The 16,504-nt window shown below is 35.9% G+C and overlaps 1 protein-coding gene across 9 annotated transcripts in view; it reads right to left on the reverse strand.

The window, feature by feature from the left end:
* Nucleotides 1-842: 842 nt before the first annotated feature.
* LOC135138150 (actin-binding LIM protein 1) overlaps nucleotides 843-16,504 on the reverse strand; it is a 55,636-nt gene continuing 39,974 nt past the window's right edge. For 2 of the 9 annotated variants that reach the window (XM_064068070.1, XM_064068041.1), the window contains exons 5-15: nucleotides 11,213-11,458; nucleotides 11,044-11,115; nucleotides 10,742-10,934; nucleotides 10,449-10,688; nucleotides 10,167-10,395; nucleotides 9,941-10,119; nucleotides 8,871-8,968; nucleotides 2,969-3,038; nucleotides 2,569-2,609; nucleotides 1,953-2,153; nucleotides 843-1,864 (exon numbers count right to left, since the gene is read on the reverse strand). In XM_064068070.1, coding sequence (XP_063924140.1) covers nucleotides 1,751-1,864; nucleotides 1,953-2,153; nucleotides 2,569-2,609; nucleotides 2,969-3,038; nucleotides 8,871-8,968; nucleotides 9,941-10,119; nucleotides 10,167-10,395; nucleotides 10,449-10,688; nucleotides 10,742-10,934; nucleotides 11,044-11,115; nucleotides 11,213-11,458 — 1,683 coding nt within the window. In that variant the 3' untranslated portion in view covers nucleotides 843-1,750. Of the gene's footprint in view, nucleotides 1,865-1,952; nucleotides 2,154-2,568; nucleotides 2,610-2,968; nucleotides 3,039-8,870; nucleotides 8,969-9,131; nucleotides 9,209-9,940; nucleotides 10,120-10,166; nucleotides 10,396-10,448; nucleotides 10,689-10,741; nucleotides 10,935-11,043; nucleotides 11,116-11,212; nucleotides 11,459-16,504 lie in introns of all 9 variants that reach the window. The other 7 variants (XM_064068057.1, XM_064068050.1, XM_064068063.1 and 4 more) reach the window with 7 other exon arrangements.

Here is a 16,504-nt window from a genome sequence, read left to right on the forward strand (position 1 = left end):
TTACAGTTTATCGAAAACAACCACAAAAATTGTCACTAAAAACATTCAAAAAAATTCATACAAAATAGAACAGAGTGTTTCCAAAACGTTTTCCCGAAAAAAATCCATTGGGTTATTACGATTTCAACAATATTCTTAGTTTAAGACGTTTTGCTAGTATAAAACACAAATAAAGAATTAATTCTTAGTTAAACAAAATATGTAACAATTTTTTTTATTGGCATTAATCTATGCTTTTAGCTTATTGAAATATACGCGAAATTTCTAAAAGGTGACGCTCATTGCCGCAAAATACTCATTTTGATAAGTATGCAACCAACAATACAAGTCGTGCCATCCTTGAGATAATAGCTGACCAAAAATGTTTTGGATTAGAATTGGCTATGGAAATATTTGTCATGCATAACCTCATTTGGATTTTTGTAAGCAAAATTTCGCAAAATTTAATTGAAATTTGAGTTTTTTTAAATCTGGGGAATTTTGTCAAGGTTGGTGATGGGTTGGTCTGACACGAATCACGAAATATTTGAAGTTCGAATTTTCACAACAATTGTAATTCGAATCAATTCGAGTTTTGGTCAGTTAAAATTGGTTAAATGTCTTGTGAAGAAGTTAGTGAAGTCCTTACGCCTCCCGAAATACGGGAAATTTTAATTTGACATTTGCTACTGACATTCACCTGACATTTTTCGTGATGGCTACCAACCTTACCAATCTAAATTTATAAAATTCAAATTTAAAGAACTTCATAACTTATGACTTGGGAGTATTATGGATGATGGAGGCATGGTTTGCATTTGGCAAAATTTGGTGCATTCAGGGGAAAACATATCATTCACGAGTGTGTTTATATTCTTTTATTCGTCAGAGCAATATTAACAAATCTTGAATACCTAAAGCTTAAATTGTTATTATAATATAATAAATAAATATTTTTAACAAATTTAAAAGTAATATTGCAGCTGAAAAGAAATCGTGACTGTAGCTGAAAGTAAGTTAAAGAATTTATTAAATTTGATTACATGTTTAATTTCAGAGGGTGTACTAAACTTTTAATAAATTCTTTAGTTCGGTTAATACACCTGAAAAAAATACCTTAGGTACACCATGGAGTCCGTTTGACAGCACTAACAAATTGTACAAAAGAATATACGACTAGCCCAAAGCATAATTATAATTAAAGCAATCTAAATGCCAAATTTGTATAACTTTATTCAACTATATCTTAGCACTACTTAAACATTACACTTACGCTATAGAAAAAATATCAATCTCTGAATATAGCCAATTCGTTCTTTGAGTAAAGAACTTTATTTGGGTTTTCATTTAAAATTTATCTTTACCAATAACGAATCGCCGTTCGTGCCACCACATTTATCAAATCCGGCGGCACGAAAGCACGATTTTATAATATTAATATAAAATCAAACTAATCAGTAGAAAAATATTGATTTCACCTACAGCAAATAAAATCTGTTTTTATTTATTTAATAAAACAACAAAAATGAGAGCTACCATACTTCAGCACTTTGTAAGAACTAGGTCGAAATGGAGTAAAAACAACTTAAGCTATGGCGAAGAATGATCCAGTCAGTAAAAGACAAAACAAGAAAAAACAACTGTTAAAAGGAACCGTAAAATAACACTTCATATTGCCGAGTGTAAGCGGCTTTAGCGTGATGACATTACAGCGCTCTTGAAGCAGCAATATCTATGACTTTAGAGACAGAAGCACATGAATATGGAAAGTTTAGAACAAGCGGGCTCTACGTTTTAGTTCACTTCTACGCCATTGCGGTAATCTGTAAAAATCCGTTCTTGATACTTGGAAAATTGCTTCGAACTCTGCGTCCGACAGATGTCTCTGTAAGAAATTGAGTCAGTATCGAAGAGGGGAATCGCCACAGTGAAAGATTCGTTCGAATTTTTCACGATGACTATATTGTTGTTACCTCAAGGTTACATCTATCAACATCCGCAGGCAGTCTGTAATTAGTGATCACAAGTAAGTGGTAAGGGTATATTTTGGCTGGTTCGTTGATTAGCATTGTGTGGGCCATGTTTGGAAGGGAACGTCGTACTTGTGACGAGTACCCGCCCGGGTAACGTCCTAGACCTCCCATGTATGTCGTGGACACGGGCATTTCTGAATTCTAACACCACAACAATTAATCCCAACGTATTTATCCTCAACAATCGTACAAAAACGACCACATAACCACCACCATTTTTACAAAGACAACTAACTGAAAGCTCAGGTCGGAAAACTATACATTGCCTCAGTTTTAATCAAAGAAAATAAATAGCACAAGAAAAAGTTGAGAACTAGTAGTGTTAGTTAGTGCATTAAAAATAACACTACAAGTTCTCTGTAGTTATAAATGAACTCGTGTTTATTTTCGTTACTTATACCTCCACCCTACTCCACAAAAGCAAGTAATAAAGAATCGAGCCGATCGAAAAGAGGAGTGTGCTTTTAGTGAACACAACCACTTCGTCTGTTAAATTTAAAAAAAGCGGTTATTGTGGGCGGCACATAAAAAGTTAGATAAAGCATTATTTACATACCAGAGCACGTCTTTCAACATCCGTGATGGATCCAGTGGAAACTGAAGAAAAAGCATTAACTTAACATTCTAGCTCGATAATATTCAAAAAAATAAATTTAGAATATCAAGTCGTTTCGGAGTTTATTTTTAAACTTGAAATCATGAAGGGCGCTAAATCATGCACAAAGCTAATACTGTTTTCGAAAAACCAAAGAGAAGTAAGCAGCGTCAAAAATACTGAAAGATGGTTAAAATTCCGTGTCGGGAAAGCGTCAATTTTGCTAAATGTCTCGAGTTATTCGGTGGCGACCAACACCCACTACGAGATATACTGAGTGATTTCTGTCCGTAATTTTATGACCGATCGTGTAAAATAAGCTGCTTAAGCCAGATACTACTACGTACTGTGTGATACTTACTATCCGATTTTCCACAACTGAAGTCGGTGCTATGCGTTTTAGCACCCATCCCGCTAAACGAATAATCACCCTGTGAATTATTAATGCGATTAAACATCCTCTATTTGCCTTGGGGGCTTTGGCATAAAAACACACATAACATGCGATGAAAGTAAATACACGATGAAGGGAATGAATGTGCGGAATGGAAATGGAAACGACAAGATGAAGATCTATCAGAAGCTATCTGCAAGCGGGGTTTAGCAAGAAGACGTGGAGTGTTTCTGAGAAGCCAAAAACTCTCAATCAACAAACTAATTTATAATATTTGGTGACTATTTGTGTTGGCAATTTTGAATTACTGGTATTGACGATTGCAACTGTCATTAAAGTCGTTTTGACAATCAGGTATGCCACACTGGCAAAAAAAATCACAAACATTAATAGTCACTCGGCACTTCTAAATTTTTTAAATCGATATAGTTCAAAGTCACCTTGTTCGTAGTTTTTGCGTTTTCTGTTTAGATATAAATAACTTCCAATCGATTTCACATTGAAAAAAATTCAGTTTTGTGTATTTACATTGTCATTGTAATTGTATTCTAATCACAAAAATAACCCAATGTGTCCCACTTTACTACAGAATGTTGCGGTTTCAAATATTATTATTTATAACAACTGGGTTTCATGAATAACAAACATTCCCAACCACACAATTCTACTGAAGTGCTTCTGTTACTGTTTAAGTATTTTAAATATTAAAAACACGACTTAACGTCACTTTTAATTCATCAAAAATACCGTGTGTCTGGAAAATGGTGGATTACCTCTTCAGTACAGGGGTCTAGAGTCTCAATTTTTTTTTAAGATGTAGATTACGAAAATAAATAACCAAATAAAACACCTTTAGTATTTGTAGCATGATAAACCAGATATTTAGAAGACATTAAAAGTTTAATGATGTTGTTTCTTTCTCCTTTAAGATTCCTAATTAAATTATATTGTAACGGATTACAATGCAAAAAATCGAAGATACAAATCCTTAAAATCAAATTTTAATGTACATAGTGTTTATAAAAAAATTGTAACACTTTTCAATTTTCAAATATCGGTTTTGAAAAATAACCCTGTTGCGTTTTTTTTGCGAAACCTTCTATTACAAAAAAATATTTAAAAAATTGGAATAACGTGTCAACTTCGCCTTGGAATTTCAAAATTAAACTGTGGTTGTAAACCAATCAAAATTTCAAAAAACCTGTGGGACGTTTTATTTAAAAAAAAAAAACAAGTTTTAAGTTACACCTATAAAACAGAACACTCTGAATAGTTAAAAATAATTTTGATCTTTGACTTTTTTCTGTTTCTAATAATTTATGAGCGCTTAGTGACACCCTGTATATTTTTCGCCACTAAAAAATGTTTCAAAGACGAAGCGACTCTTATTTGCATATAGTGTTAATACTAGTTCTACGCCACTTTTTGATGGGAAATTTTGATTTACTCCCCTAGAAATGACCCAGAACGTGAATCAGCGCCGATTTCAAATTGTCCCGCCAAAAAAGTGGCCTATAATCAGAACTTGCGCTGAATCAAGTGACCGAGAACTTGAGTCTGCTCACGAAGTCAAATTTTCCCGCCACAAAGTGGCCTAGAACCCCCACTATACCGGATGTCTGGAAAATGGTCGATTAACTCTTCAGTACATTAGGTACGAGGGTTACGGGAGTCTCAAAAAATAATAAAAAAACTTTTTATGATGTAGATTACGAAAAACGTACCTTTATACAAGTAAAATTGGCAACACTGCACATACCTAATGCGTGAATACCTCTACTTAGTTTCTGATTTCTTAGTAACCATGATGACTGAAATCCACCTTTTTTTTTTCTAGGATAATAACCATAACAACCAGGGGGGCTAGTAGTTGCTAAGATAAGACTGATTTTGGTTAATAAAATATCCCCTAAGAAAAGAGCGGGTGGGTGGGCGGGATTAGTACCTGCTAAGATAAGGCTGATTTTGGCAAACGAGATACCCTCTAAGAAAAGTGAGGACGAGTGGGCAGGGCTAGTATTTGCCAAGATAGATCATAGATTACAAGTACTAACTCCGCCCACACGCCCTTTATTTTCTTAGAGAGATCTCATTTGCCAAAATCAGTCTTATCCTAGCAGGTACTAGCCCCACCCACCCACCTTCTCTTTTCTTAGAGTATGTCATTTGCCAAAATTAGTCTTATCTCAGCTAGTAGTTGCTAAGACAAAACTGATTTGGCAAATGACATATCCTCAAAAAAAGAGTGGGTGGGTGGGCGGGGCTAGTAACCGCTAAGATAAGACTGATTTTGGCAGATGAGACACCCTCTCAGAAAAGAGAGGGCTGGGCAGCGGGGCTATTACCTGCTGAAATAATACCGATTTTGGCAAATGACATACCCCACAAGAAAAGAGAGGGTGGGTGGGCGGGGCTAGTACCAACTAAGATAAGACTGGTTTTGGGAAATGAGATACCCTCTAAGAAAAGTGAGGACAAGTGGGTGGGGCTAGTACCTGCTAAGATCGATCTTAGACTAGCAAATACTAACCCCGCCCACCCACCCTCTCTTTTCTTAGAGAGATCTCATTTGCCAAAATCAGTCTCATCCTAGCAGGTACTAGCCCCACCCACCCACCCTCTCTTTTCTTAGAGTATGTCATTTGCCAAAATCAGTCTTATCTCAGCTACTAGTTGCTAAGATAAAACTGATTTGGCAAATGACATATCCTCAAAAAAAAGAGGGTGGGTGGGCGGGGCTAGTAACTGCTAAGATAAGACTGATTTTGGCAGATGAGATACCCTCTCAGAAAAGAGAGGGCTGGGCGGCGGGGCTATTACCTGCTGAAATAATACCGATTTTGGCAAATGACATACCATATAAGAAAGGAGAGGGTGGGTGGGCGGGGCTAGTACCAACTAAGATAAGACTGATTTTGGCAAATGAGATACCCTCTAAGAAAAATGAGGACGAGTGGGCGGGGCTAGTACCTGCCAAGATCGATCTAAGATTAGCAAGTACTAACCCCACCCACCCACCCTCTCTTTCCTTAGAGTATGTCATTTGCCAAAATCAGTCTTATCTCAGCTAGCGACTAGTTACTAAGATAAAACTGACTTGGCAAATGACACATTCTCAAAAAAAACAGAGGGTGGGTGGGCGGGCTTAGTAACTGCTATAATAAGACTGATTTTGGCTAATGAAAGACCTAAGAAAAGAAAACATAGATGGGTGGGGTTAGTACCTCCTAGGATAAGACGGATTTTGGCAAATGAGATCCCTCTAACAAAATGAGGGCGGGTACGCGGGGTTAGTACCTGCTAAAATAAGATCGATTTTAGCAAATAACATACCCTCTAAGAAAAGATAGGGTGGGTGGGCGGGGCTAGCACCTGCTAAGATAAGACTGATTTTAGCAAATGACGTATCCTCTAAGAAATTTAATTAAATTATTATAAGAAAAGATTCTAGAGGCTCCAAAGCACTTTCAAATTATTTCCAATTGGATCCTCAAGATTTTTTAAATTTGTCAAAAAAAAAACAAGGTCCCAAAATTAACTAAATACAAAAAGAGTTCAGGACAGGATTTTCCAAAAATAGAACACCAAAGTCCCCCAAAATTATTTTAAATAAATTACAAAAAAAAAATCTCCATGGGTTCCCAAACATTGCGACACTCAAGACTTTTTTCAAGCTCATCTAGCAACAAAACACCGAATTCCTTAAATTTATCTGAAAATAAAACACCAGGGGACTTAAAATTTTCTGCGAACATTTTAAACGATTTGATCAATAAAATAAATCACTTCGCTTTTTTTGAAACACCCTACATATTCAATTTTAAAATTAAAAATGAATCTTCAAAGTACAATTAATACTTCAGCGTATTTTATGAACATTTTTTAGTATTTTTTTTTACCCTCCAAGAAAAGTGAAGACAAGGGGTGGGGCTAGTACCTGCCAAGATCGATCTTATCCTAGAAGGTACTAGCCCCACCCACCCCCCCTTTCTTTCCTTAGAGTATGTCATCTGCCAAAATTAGTCTTATCCTAGCAAGTATGAGCCCCACCCACCCACCCTCTCTTTTTTTAGAGTATGTCATCTGCCAAAATCAATTTTATCCTAGCTAGTACCTGATAAGATAAAGCTGATTTTGGCAAATGAGATACCCTCTAAGAAAAGAGAGTGTGGGTGGGCGGTACTAGTACCTGCTAAGATAAAACTGATTTTGGCAAATGAGATACCCTCTAAGAAAAGAGAGGACGGATGGGCGGGGCTAGTACCTGCTAAAATAACACCAATTTTGGCAAATTACATACCCTCCAAAAAAAGAGAGGATGATCGAGTGGGGCTAATATCTGCTAAGATTACACTGATTTTAGCAAATTACGTATTTTCCAAAAATAGAAATTTTTTTTTGTAAATTATTTAAAACAATTTTGAGGGACTATTTTTGGAAAATTCTGACCTGACTTGTTTTTTGAGTTTTTTTAGGACCCCGTTTTTTTTGAAAATTTAAAAATATATTGAGGTTCTAGGTATTCCTGTTTGGAAAAAAATTGAAACAGCTTTCTGAAGCCTCTAATATCTTTTCTTATAATAATTTAATTAAATTTCTTAGAGGATGCGTTATTTTAGCAAGTATTAACGCCGCCCACCCACCCTCTATTTTCTTAGAGGGATCTCATTTGCCAAAATCAGTCTTACCTTAGCAGGTACTAGCCCCGCCCACCCACCCTCTCTTAGAGGGTGTCTCATTAACAAAAATCAGTCCGATCTTAGCAACCTTAGCATATATTAGTACTTTTATAAGTGGATGCGAAATGTTTTTAAACCGACAATTGTCATCTGAAAATATCTTAACTGATTATCTTTTACTTTTCACGGTTTCTTGGTATTCACAACTTACAGAACACGGGTATGCAGCACTCGATTTCCATCCCTATGTCAAAATATTATTAAATGGGTCTTACATGAAATTTAGGTTCTTTTTTAACTTTACGCATATGGATTTTCGAAAAACTGACGTCTCAAATGTTCAAATTCATTTCCTTGTACAAGTTATAACGTCACCTTAAAAAAATATTAAAATGCGTCGTGAAATAATAAGGCGAAAAAACCATATTTATCAGTTTTTAGAGATTACGTCATCAGTTTTCTGGAGGGGAATCAATTTTAGTTAATCTCGTGTAATTCTTAAATTAATGTGAGTCAGGAAAAATGGACTAGCTACCTTTGAGTAAATCAACACTATAAATTGCTTCGTTCCGTAACGCCCTCTATAGGTATACGTTTTAATGATTAATCGAAAACTTATATCAAGCTATTTTGTCAGAGCTTTTTTGACGGGTCACGGGTCCAAGTATATTTTGCTTCAATAACCCAAAGGAATAAAATTAAAAGGATATACAGTCCGACATTTTAAGATGACGTCACGAATTTTCCAGGGGATGAATCAATAAATTTTGGTTAGCATTGTATCATCCCCACAATAATTTAAAAATCACCAACAAACCGATGGACCACGAAACCGATATTTTCTAGACACCCGGTATAATAACTCCTTTTTATTTTTCACACTTATATAAATTTCCGAGCTTTTTTGGGTGTCGGGCACAACTTTCTCTTGGAAGTCACTGTGAATTTTTTTTTTTTAATTTGTCTGACTTGATTGAAACTTTTTGAGCTGGACAATGCACATGGAGCATACACAAAAAGCCGCGCAGGATGTCAGAAGTCGTGAGTCAGTTGAAGAGAATCTCAGTCAACGAAAATGACCACCGCAACCCCAAAACACGAAAGCGATTCTTTTAACCAGCTCACCGTCTACAACTGTCGAAAATACACAAGCTCAATAATTACAAAAGCATGCCGATCTTAAGACTTACAGGAATTTGAGGATAGCTACCCGCAGAAGAACTGAATGTATGAGATCGTGGCGCCAAACCATAACCTGGCTTAGGAACATGTCGCAGAGCACTCACAACTGCATAGCAAAGGGGAAGTGAAAATACAATGGTACAATGGTAGAAACAGAATGAGAACAAATAAAAGTGAGACCGCATGTTAACGATGTGTTTTTAAGACGCTCCAAAACTAAGCCCATAATTTTGAAACGTCCGACTTATAATAAAATTAACGCTACTTACATATCCGTTTCTAGCAGGCAATGTCGACGATTTTAACCCATAACCTGGTCTAGGGACACTTCTTAAAGATGAGACTACTGTACAACACGCAAAATAAAAATATGCAAAATAATAAAAAGTCGATGCTATTTATAAAGCTAATCATGCAAACGAGTGATAAACCAAAACAAAACTCTCAGCTGCTCTAAAGCTATCGAAAAACAATCCGTGATTATCACTAGCAAAAAATCATATTTACAATTTTCCTATCAAAAACACGGTCTTATTAATTTTGTTATTAGGAAAATCATCCTCGCAAACAATTATATTAATCGCATGCGTTTTAATTTTCGACGTTTCCACATTCACACCTCACCTTCTCACTATCTGCCAATTGTAGCTAAAAATTCTGTTAATTTTGTGTTTGTTTATCCTGCCAATTCGGTCATTTCTTAGCGTCGAACGTCCCCGCAGGGTTCTTATTTTAAATTAGATAAATTAAGTGCGCGCCCTCTAGTTTCTAACACGACAAATGCAAATACTGCGTCTAATCATCGCTCGTCTTGACGGTTCAATTATTACCAGCAATTTCGCAGCAATTAAATACCCGTTAAATATGCCATGACATGTATGTGGGTGTGCATAAATAATTCCCATCCAATCAAAAAGAATCGACTTTTGTATAAAACAGCCTCGAGTGACGTAAATATTTACATTTCTAAAAAAACATATTACTAATAAAAAATACTCGACGCCCACTCATGTCAGCATTCTACTTGCAATCTAATTTAAAATAAGACTCGTTATTTCTACCCACAAAAGTTTCTTACCATTATAATTGGGAGCCGACCATCCCGCCGAGCGTCCCACCGAAGACCGACCGCTGTACGACCTGTCGTACTCGTCCTCGTCGAAAGGTTTCGGATGATCCATGTTCCTGGATGGACTTGCACCAATAGGATTATCGTACCTCAGTCTATATGATGGTTCTTTGTTTGCGGAAGGCGTCCTAGAAACACACAATAGTACTCCGGAACTACTCTACAAAAGTACTACCTAGACGCATTCCTAGGATCTAAATGAGCAGCCTTCCATTGTCTTAGTTTCTCTCTATCCTGTACACTTTTTAAGAACACTTTTCCTATTCCACTAGATATTTTACTCAACTCTTCTTCCTCTTTTTTGAGTTTTAAATCTTCTACTTCTTTAGGGCTTAAACCGTCTACTTCGTCTTCGTCCGAGTCCGGGACTCCTTTGTACGAGTCTGACCACCGCTTTCGGCGTTCTAATACAAAAATGAAAAGTATTTAAATGATAATGGAGGGTGGTGGTTCCTACCTGGGTCAGTGTATGGATATGGCGGTGCTGGGAAGTCATCCCTTTCTATTTTGGGCGGTTCTCCGGGCACTGGTGGTTTAGCGGCCGGGAAATGCGCTAATTCTATTGGTTCTTCGTTATTCATGTGCGGCGATTTAGGCCTAGGCGTTTCGCTCCTGATGGAGTCGACCAGGACTTTCATGGCCGATCTAGAACTGGGTCTTTTACTACCGCCTTGACTACCTCTTAAAGAATTTTGTGCTGCAATGGTGACTCGTGTACATCAAAAAAACAAGTAAAATCGAGCGACTTACAAGTTGGTCTATGGAAATGTGGCGAAGTGGGAGCTTTATCGTAAGGTTCTATGGGTCTGCGTAAATAGCCTAAAGTTGGTTCTTCTGTAAGGTAACTATAAGTGTATATTCTGGATATATCGTCGGCTAAAGTCGCTGATTTGTTATGTTCTCGTAATATCAAGCCCGGCGAAGGTGTTCGGTAACTGAAATGCTGCGAAAAAGCGGCGACGTTCAATATAGTCGAATACGAAAAAGTAACATTTAAAAAACAACAAACAATGGGATGTCGAGCAACAAATACGTAAAAAAAAGAAACCAACCTTCCTATGGGACATGCTTGTGGGACTGTATAACGAACCATTCAAGCTAGGGGTGCGAGAGCGCATGGAGAACTGTAAAATACCATGCAAAAAATAAAACAACTACGCTCGCAGACCAACGAAAAAAAAAACAAAATTTGGGGAATAACAACGAAACGGAGTCAAATACCTGCATCTCGCTCACGCCGGAGCTACTCATTCTATCGAATTCCCTAACTGATGCGTCCGTGTCGGTGCAGTGGCCGTTCGGCTCCCCGGACCCGTTCAGGATCTGCCCGTTCTCGGTCGGACCCGGGCCGCACCGGGGGTGCCAAATGGCGCCGCCTTGAAGGTACATCTCCTCGCCGTCCCCGAACGGATCGCCGCATTTCGTGCATCGGGCGCAAGTTGGGTGGAAATGATGATTTTCACCGGCCTATAAAACAACACAGAGTTACTAAAGACTTTTTATTAAGGCTAGACGTTGCGGAAGTTTCAAAGGTCAACTTGACACATTTTTTTACAGGCTGAAACAGATGCCTACACAAAAAGAATTACATCAAATTTAATATATCTTGCAGTCAATATTTACGAAATATTACGATTATGTAACCACAAACTTTGACATTTATTTTCAGTTCAAAACAGAATGGATCTGACTGCGTGGATCCGTGCCACTTTTTTAATTTTTAGGTTTAATCTTCTCTTTTCCCTTTAATTCTTCTGCTCTTCTTTTTATGTGCATGGCCCAATGCCTCAAAAACCCCATGTCAAAGAACCGGTCTTGTTTTGCCAATTATGCAATCTTAAGGTTATTTATAACTAAAAGCACCGTTCGTCTTATCCTTTTAAATTGAACTTTAACGCGACTGATGTCAGTGCCTGAAATTGTGATGATTCAAACCACAAAAAACTGGTTAATGAAATATAAGGAGTGACGATATGCTAATTTGGTAGCACTAGAAGTGTCCTGTGATGAAGGATCCTAATAAATGCATTACCAGCTCAACGAACAATTACATTAAATGCGCGCTTACTCATAATTTAGAATTTAGCTTCGAAGAATTGAGTCAACAATGGTGCTATAAATTATTGACGAAAAAAAACTTAAATGATCGTTTAATTTACTCTATATCTTCAATTTTCTGTAAAAAAATACACAAACCACTTTTTCCGTACGCTAGAAGTAATGAAACGTCGAGAAAACATAAAAGTGACAAGTCGCCCAACAACTTAGCTTACGCTGAGGAAGAAAAAGGCTATAAAAACGTCAAAACAGACCTTGAGTAAATTGTAAATTTGACGTGATTAAAAAAGTTGTGTACGAAAACTTGTCACAGTTCCTGCTACATTTAGAAAAAAATTATATTTTATTATTCATGATTTTTTGCTCCTGCACACCTCATAAAAACTTATAGCTTAGCTGTTATGCTAAATTAATACCATTAACAAATTCCGTACGACTTTTATGAACTATAAAATAGCAAAACTTATAACGCGTATCAAAGTACATGCAATGGAAAAACCTGAGGCTCTTTTATTAACAACAGTGTCGAAGATATGACGTCAATATTTCTTTTTAAATAACAATGTTATTTTTATGTACACATTTTAGATAATGATAAACAAGTTAAATATAAACAGTCTTTTTTGTAATTAACACAAGAAATCTGAAGAACTTAATTTGAGCTAGCACTTGCATGTGATATTTTTATTATAAACCTGACTTAAGTAATTCTAGAGTCAGTCATACTTTACACAGGTTTTTACTCTCCAAAAGATCCTATTATGATTGAGGAATTGTAATTCGCCGAAACGGCTATAAAAAAACTAATTCTCTAGTAACACTTAAGTGGGATTTATAAACTTGCTGCTGACGTTGAAATTAAAAATTGTCATTTATAAACTGCGTTGCCAAGTTGTTCTATTTAAAAGGGTTGTTGAAGAAAACTGAACGATTTAAGTTGATTACTACAAAAATTTACCCTTTTTGAAATGTTATAAGTGTCTTGTTGCCAAAACAAGTCTACACATATTAAGAAAAAAAAGGCAAAATATAGCCCCGCCCACCCACCCTATCGCAATTGTGATGATTTTTTTTATTCGTCGTGAGCCAAACGGGCGGAGTTTACAACTGCAAAATTCTTATTTCTCTACAAGAACAAGAAAAAAAAGGCAAAATGTGGCCCCGCCCACCCGCCCTATCTCAATTGTGATGATTTTTTATTCGTCGTGAGCCAAGAGGGCGGAGCTTAACTGCAAAATCCTTATTTCCTTACAAAAATTTACCATGTTAAACGTGTTTTAAGTTTCTAAGAATAAAAAAATCATCACAATTGAGACAGGCTGGGTGGGCGGGGTTTAATATTTTACCTTTTTTTCGTAATATATATATATAGTATTCTTTGAACAACACGATACTCAAGAACATGTTTTTAATTTCTTGTAAAAAATAAGTATTTTGCAGTTAAGCTCCGCCCCCTTGGTTCACGGCGAATAAAAAAAATCGTCACAATTGAGATAGGGTGGGTGGGCGGGGTTTATATTTGGCTTTTTTTCTTAATATATCTAGTATTTCTTGAACAAGACGATACTCACAAACATGTTTTTAATTTCTTGCAAATCAGTTTTTTTTAATCATAATAAGGCGACAGTTTTTGTGAAAACTATGTAATTGGTAATTTTTTAGGAATTTTAAAACGTACATAAATTGTTATGATACGATTTGGATATTTTGTAAAAATCTCGATGCCCAGGACAAACAATCAAGGAAGATTCATATACCACAAATACAGGATTAAGTTACTTTATAAAATTTAAATAGTATTTACTATGCAAATTTTTTTCTTTTTTCAAATAATACAAAAAAAAAAAATGTTAAAACTCTCGGCTACGCTTCGAACGGATGGGGTCACTCGACAACTTTATACATATTTCAACTTTGGCAAAATTTCTTGTAACGGGTGTTCAAATTAAAAAGTCATCAACTTGAAGAAAACATAGTGAAAATTGCATGTAACAGTTAATTTTAAGTCGAAATAAATCTACACATATTAAGAAAAAAAAAGGCAAAATGTAGCCCCGCCCACCCGCCCTATCACAATTGTGATGATTTCTTTATTCGTCGTGAGCCAAGAGGGCGGAGCTTAACTGCAAAATCCTTATTTCCTTTCAAGAATTTACCATGTTAAACGTGTTTTAAGTTTCTAAGAATACAAAAAATCATCACAATTGAGATAGGGTGGGTGGGCGGGGTTTAATATTTTGCCTTTCTTTCTTAATATATGTAATATTCTTTGAACACGATACTCAAAAACATGTTTTAATTTCTTGTAAAGAAATAAGCATTTTGCAGTTAAGCTCCACCCCCTTGGTTTAGGGCGAATACAAAAAATCATCACAATCAAGACAGGGCGGGTGGGCGGGCTTACATTTTGTTTTTTTGTTTTAATATGTGTAGATTTCTTTTCATAATATGAAACTTAAAACATCTTTAAAATAGAAAATTTGTATAAGGAATTATCGATTTTGCAATTAGGCTTCGCCCCATAATTGCAAAATCCATATTTCCTTGCAAAAATTGCATTTGACAGAGTTAATTTTAAGTCGATATAAATCTACACATATTAAGAACAAAAAGGCAAAATGTAGCCCCGCCCTATCTAATTGTGAAGATTTTTTTATTCGTCGTGAGCCAAGAGGGCGGAGCTTAACTGCAAAATCCTTATTTCCTTACAAAAATTTAACATGTTAAACGTGTTTTAAGTTTCTAAGAATAAAAAAATTATCACAATTGAGACAGGGCGGGTGGGCGGGGTTTAATATTTTGCCTTTTTTTCTTAATATATATAGTATTCTTTGAACACGACACTCAAGAACATGTTTTTAATTTCTTGTAAAGAAATAAGCATTTTGCAGTTAAGCTCCGCCCCCTTGGTTTATGGCGAATAAAAAAAAATCATCACAATTGAGATAGGGCGGTTGGGGGGGGGGGGGGTCTTACATTTTGCCTTTCTGTTTTAATATGTGTAGACTTCTTTTCACAACATGAACTTAGAACATTTTTAAAATGGAAAATTCGATTTTGCAATTAGACTCTGACCTATAATTGCAAAATCCATATTATAAATGTACCATTTTAACCATGTTTTAAGTTTCTTGTTGTGAAAAGATGGCTACATATATTAAGGAAAAAGAAGGTAAAATATAAGCCCCACCCACCCGCCCTATCTCAATTGTGATGATTTTTTTTATTCGTCGTGAGCCAAGAGGGCGGAGCTTAGCTGCAAAATCCTTATTTCTCTACGAGAAATTAAAAAGATCATTTTGAGTATTGTTGTTGAAAGAATATTAAGTATATTAAGACAAATAAAACCAAAGATTAGGCCCCACCCAAACCCGCCCCGATCTCAATTATTATTAGTCTTGAGGCAAAAGACTGAGTTTAATGACAAAATCCTTGTTTTTCAAAGAAAAAGGTTTTTGCTTTTCTTCATTTCCTATTTTTTCTTAAAACAATACGATAACACTTCAAACAAGTTTCACTCTGCAAATTCTTGCAATGACTCACAACAAATAACAAATTGATCACAATTGAGATCCGGGTGGGTGGGTGGGCCATAACTGTGATTAAACCAATACCCACCCGCCGCTATCTGAATCATGATGAATTTTTCATTCGTTGTCAGATCGAGGGGTGGGGCTTAATTGTAAGATTCATATTTGTCTAGAAGAATTTGCCATTTTAAATGTGTTTTAAGTTTCTATGAATAAAAAAATCATCACAATCGAGATAGGGTGGGTGGGCGGGGTTTATATTTTGTCTTTTTTTCTTAATATATTAATATATATATTCTTTGAACAACACGATACTAAAAGACATGTTTTAATTTCTTGTAAAGAATTGTATTTTGCAGTTAAGTTTCACCCCTTTGGTTAACAGTGTATAAAAAAAATCATCACAATTGAGACAGGGTGGGTGGGCGGGCTTACATTTTTTCTTTTTATTTTGATATGTTGTGTAGACTTCTTTTCATAACATGAAACTTAAAACATATTTAAAATGGAAGCTTCCGCCCCATAATTGCAAAATCCATATTTCCTTGCAAACATGTACCATTTTAACCATGTTTTCAGTTTCTTGTTGTGAACAGATGGCTAAGTATATTAAGACAAAAAGGCAAAATTTAAGCCCCACCCACCCGCCCGATCTCAATTCTGATGATTTTTTTTATTCGAGCCGAGGGGCGGAGCAATCCTTATTTTTCTACGAGAAATTACCATGTGAATTATGTTGGTAAGTAATCGTGTCAAACTAAATGTATTCATTAAAAAAGAAAACCAAAAGAGAAGCCCCACCCATCCGTCTCGATCACAATCGTGATGAATTTTTCATTCGTTGTCAGACTGGGGGGCGGAGCGTAATTGCAAAATCGATATTTCGCTATGAAAGTTTACCATTTTAAACATGTTTTAATTCCAG

The sequence above is a fragment of the Zophobas morio genome, unplaced genomic scaffold, assembly GCF_036711695.1.
Source record: "Zophobas morio isolate AGI-343-1 ecotype UQ-CSIRO unplaced genomic scaffold, CSIRO_AGI_Zmor_V1 ptg000004l, whole genome shotgun sequence".
NCBI lineage: Eukaryota > Metazoa > Arthropoda > Insecta > Coleoptera > Tenebrionidae > Zophobas > Zophobas morio.